This window comes from Dreissena polymorpha, chromosome 1 (genome assembly GCF_020536995.1).
Source record: "Dreissena polymorpha isolate Duluth1 chromosome 1, UMN_Dpol_1.0, whole genome shotgun sequence".
Classification (NCBI taxonomy): domain Eukaryota; kingdom Metazoa; phylum Mollusca; class Bivalvia; order Myida; family Dreissenidae; genus Dreissena; species Dreissena polymorpha.
Window position 1 is genome coordinate 191237398 of NC_068355.1, and position 4553 is coordinate 191241950.

The 4553-nt window shown below is 34.2% G+C and overlaps 1 protein-coding gene across 1 annotated transcript in view; it reads left to right on the plus strand.

Moving 5' to 3' along the window:
• The window catches only part of LOC127864356 (uncharacterized), a 2684-nt gene extending 1543 nt beyond the window's left edge, over positions 1-1141 (plus strand). Inside the window, exon 2 of the mRNA XM_052404009.1 lies at positions 1-1141. This exon is cut by the window's left edge and continues 67 nt beyond it. Within this exon, the coding sequence (XP_052259969.1) occupies positions 1-363 (363 nt within the window). The 3' untranslated portion in view covers positions 364-1141.
• Positions 1142-4553: the final 3412 nt, after the last annotated feature.

Sequence of the window (4553 nt, forward strand, 5' to 3'; positions counted from 1 at the left end):
AATCGGCGCCTCTGGTTGTTTCGGCAGCTGGAGCGACTCGGGAAATGTACTAACATTAACGTCTATGAAGGCTACTCTATACCTGCCGCGAAACTGACGTCAACTAACGGCGGTGTTACGGTGTACGTACGCAGAAGTCCGGGCGGCAACTGGCACAGCCGGTCGGCATCATTCTATAACGACAACAGCGTGTTCCGAAATGTGCACGACATCTACGGTGCGAGGCCGTACAGTAGCGAATCCAGTCGTATCAATCACAGCTACTCGTCGCCGCCCACACGAGTACAACCAACTCACTACGAATATCCACAACACTCGTATTCGGAACCTCGCAAGAACGACTCGTGGTGTAATATTCTATAAAAACTTAGTTGTTAACGACCATACTCTTAATTGTATGGAATGCATTTAACACCAGTGCCGCTGTAACGTTTTTCTTATGTATTTGCAAAGTTGACTTTTATACGTGGACACTTTGTTGTGTTATCTACAACAATGTTCCCGATATAAACTTAATGTCAAGCGATTATTCTATGTGTCAACCTTTTAAAACAGAATGCGGATGATTTAAAAAAAAACACACACACTGAAGAATGAGAACCAGAAAATAAAAGAAACTGCAGTTTTAATCAAGTGTTAATAATATTCTGTTGTTTATATTTGTTTGTTAAAGATTGCGAGACAGGTTGACATTGAATTCGTATAGTCTCGCTTTAATTTCAGAGTTTTATCTTATACTAATATTGTTAATTTATATATGTGTTGTTACTTGCATGTGCAGTGAACTATTTGTTGTATGTGTATACATACTTGAGGATAAATATTCTTTTCTGTTCTGCTATATTACTAAATCAGTATACACATCAATGTGTTCATTATAGATTCAATAATAAAACACGCATATAAAAGTTCACTTTTTATTTATTTTCTGACCATTGTGTGTAATGTTCTTTAAAAGTGATATAGTGTTAATATATTTAAATGAAACTTGATTGGTCTATTAATGTTTCAGTTTTTTTTCAGATTGCATTGCTCGTATTGATTTAACTTATTATAAAGTTTAATAAGATGATATATGTTTTTGCGTATATATTATTATGTTACTGTGTTGTTGTTTTTTTAATTATTTCTCGCATGTTTTTACGTGTGTAGCATTAAGTTGTGTTCTTTCACAATTTTTTCTTTTACGCATGCTTTTGTACAATTTCTGTAAACAAATAAACTATTAAAACAAAATTAGATGTGTAGCAATTCATAAAGTAGATCTAGACTAGTCTTCTCCCAAGGGGAATGGCTGTGCATGTTTTGATGAAGTTTATATATATATTCATCATTTTAATGTATATACATCAGTTTAATGAAATGCATAGCATACTAACACAAACACACAGTGTACCATCACAAACACACAGCATAACATGCCAAACACACAGCATACCATGTCAAACACACAACAAGCCATGACAAACACACAACATACCATGGCAGACACACATCAGACTATGGTAAACACACAGCATATCATCACAAACACACAGCATATCATCACAAACACACAGCTTACCAGCACAAACACATCCAATACCATCATTTACACACACCCTACTATGGCAAGCACACAGCATGCTATTATAAGCACATATCATATGATTTAAACCCTCATCATTTCAATGAAACGCACAGCATACCACCACAAACACACAGCGTACCATCACAAACACACATGTCATGACAGACACACAGCAGACAATGGCAAACACACAGCATTTCATCATAAACACACAGTATATCATCACAAACACACAGCACACCAGCACAAACACACATCATACCATCACAGCCACACAGAATACGATTGCAAGCCCACGACATACTATTGTAAACAAGTATCATATAATTTAACTAACCTCATTTCAATGAAACATTCGATATATCAAAAGTCAACAGGAGACGGACGAGGCGTTCCATATTATTGTATGAGTAACTTACTGCATAACGACCATTTTATGACTAGTTATGATTAGAAATCTGGTTAATTGAGACAATGACTATTCATTCTACGTGCCAGAAACGACTGTTCATTGACGAGGTGACATAGTACTTATAATTGTATTGAAATTTGTCAATTTTCTATTAGTCTGTGTGTATGTACAGTTAGTGCCTCTCGGGACTTTCTCGATAAATGGACCCCGAGATATTTCCCAAAGAAATGTTACTTTGTTATATAAAAAGGATAACGGACTTGTCTACCTTTAAAATGCATATAGTAATAGCGTTTGTTTTTAAGGACATAAAATATTCTTCACAACGTTATGAATCATTAACCCTTGAAAATGTATCAATATTATATATTATAGCTATATTTTGCCTCCACACCTTTCACTGAACTAAACAAACAAATATCTATTAAAAACACTCTATTTTTAGAAAACGCATTTTCATAAAACGGCGGAAGTTTTTATAAAATGCTTTTATGAGTCGTACAGAGTTTCACAATATAACATGTAGAGAAATAGAATTCAGACATATTTGCTTGAGGTATATTTTTTAAAATGCAAATACCTATCTATGATAGATATTAATATATATTGCTCAATGCAGACGTTATGTGGAATTATATGTTAAGTTACCGATCGTTGCGTACACATGCACGTCCCCCCTCTTCATCCCCACGCTCCCCCACACACATTAAGTATTTCACGCAAGGGACGTTCGACGTGAATTAACATATCATTGTGGTATAACAGTTATGCCTAAGTCGTTCGAACGATAATACAATAGCAAAAGGAACTTAATTTTACCGAACAAAGCCCAACAAGTAATGCTACACGCTTACGTACGTCAAATGTTAAGAAAAAACACGAAACACAACTCGGGTGACCTACGCGTCATCGATCAGACCCGATTGAAGTATGAAATTCAGGAAATAATGACAAACCTTCGCGTTGGACCAATGACTTCAATCGTGTTTAAAATGTCGGCCAGTTGAAATGTATGTAAAAAATATTCAAACGGCGCTAGGCAGTAAGTTTTGATGAAAAATGTAATTGAATAAACGGTAAGGATGTTGTTTTTTTCATACGTTTTATTAAATTATGTTACCGAGGTCCGTGAAATTTGCAGGGAAAATGCCCATTACTCCTTGAAGATTTCAATATTGGATCGGGTCGAATCGATTACGAATAGGTAACGCGAGTTGTGTATCGTGTTATTTCTTAAATTTTGACCCAGCATTTGTAAAAAAATATTTCAAGATATGTACATTTCAATAACGTAAATTCATTTTTCTGGCGTTGAATAAGACCAAGTTCGAGGACATCGCTCCACAATTGAGAAAGGTATTGCTGTTCAAAGCGATGTACTCTGTTTTCGGGTGATTTTGAGTTGAATAACTTGTTAAAGATCTATATATTTGATAGTGAATTTTATTTTTGAGAGAAAATGATTTTTCGTTATAATTTGATTATGTATAATTGAAAATGATGTTTTACTAATTAATATCATAGCCAAACGCAAACCACATGTGCAACAAAAATATTATTATAGTAGTCAAAGCATTATCTGATAATATTCTACAAAAGTGTCCTCCATCCGCTGATCCGGTGAAATACGTTACGATCTTCAAAAACCGTCTTCAATACATAATTGTTTACAGTATTCATTCCTTGTACCTTATACGTCTACAAAATAAACAACAAACACAACGATATAATTGGAAATACAGCTTGTATTTTGGTATCTATGCGTACGACCAGATGACACATTTATAACGTATGACAATAAACAAATATGAACAATTCACATTTTGATATTCCTGATATACATTTCATAACTTATACATGAACTTACGCTCATATAGTTTACACAAAAAAACAACTGACTATATTCATGAAGATAATCATTTTCATGAGAAAACTTGTCAATACATGTATTTTATATCCAATAAAATATAAATATTAGGAAAATTAACATGTTCTCTGGTTCGTATCGCAAAGCCAAATGACTATTCCACGAGCATATTTACCCGCCAAAACAATACACTGAGCGACCCCTACAGAAGACTTTCTTATGCAAAGGAAAATAATTTTCCTCTAATTCGCTGCGCTCAAACTAGGAAAGTTATATTTCAGTGAAGATTTTGCAAATCCTTAGCATCAAATAAATGTGAATTGTATTCCGGTTCTGACCTCAAGTTTGGCATCCAATCCGTAAATTTGTTAAATTTCGAATGAAATAAAATGCAATCGAAAACAAACATTTCATGCATATATGCAAATCAAATCGCTACTTTCGTTTTCAGAAAATAAATATGAATTGAGCCATGAGGCAAACATCACTGATAATAACGACGACGATTAAACATTATCGGTGTCATCAGTGCTGGTTTTCTCATGGCGCAATTTATATTAATTTTCTGAAAACGAAATTAGTGATTTTAAGAAAATACGTTTACTGTTACGATAAACTTTCTGTGTTATAAAGGCCTGTGAATAATCGGACAGTAATCAAGAAATGTTTTTGCAGCTTGTAGACGGCCACAAATAAACTTGTAT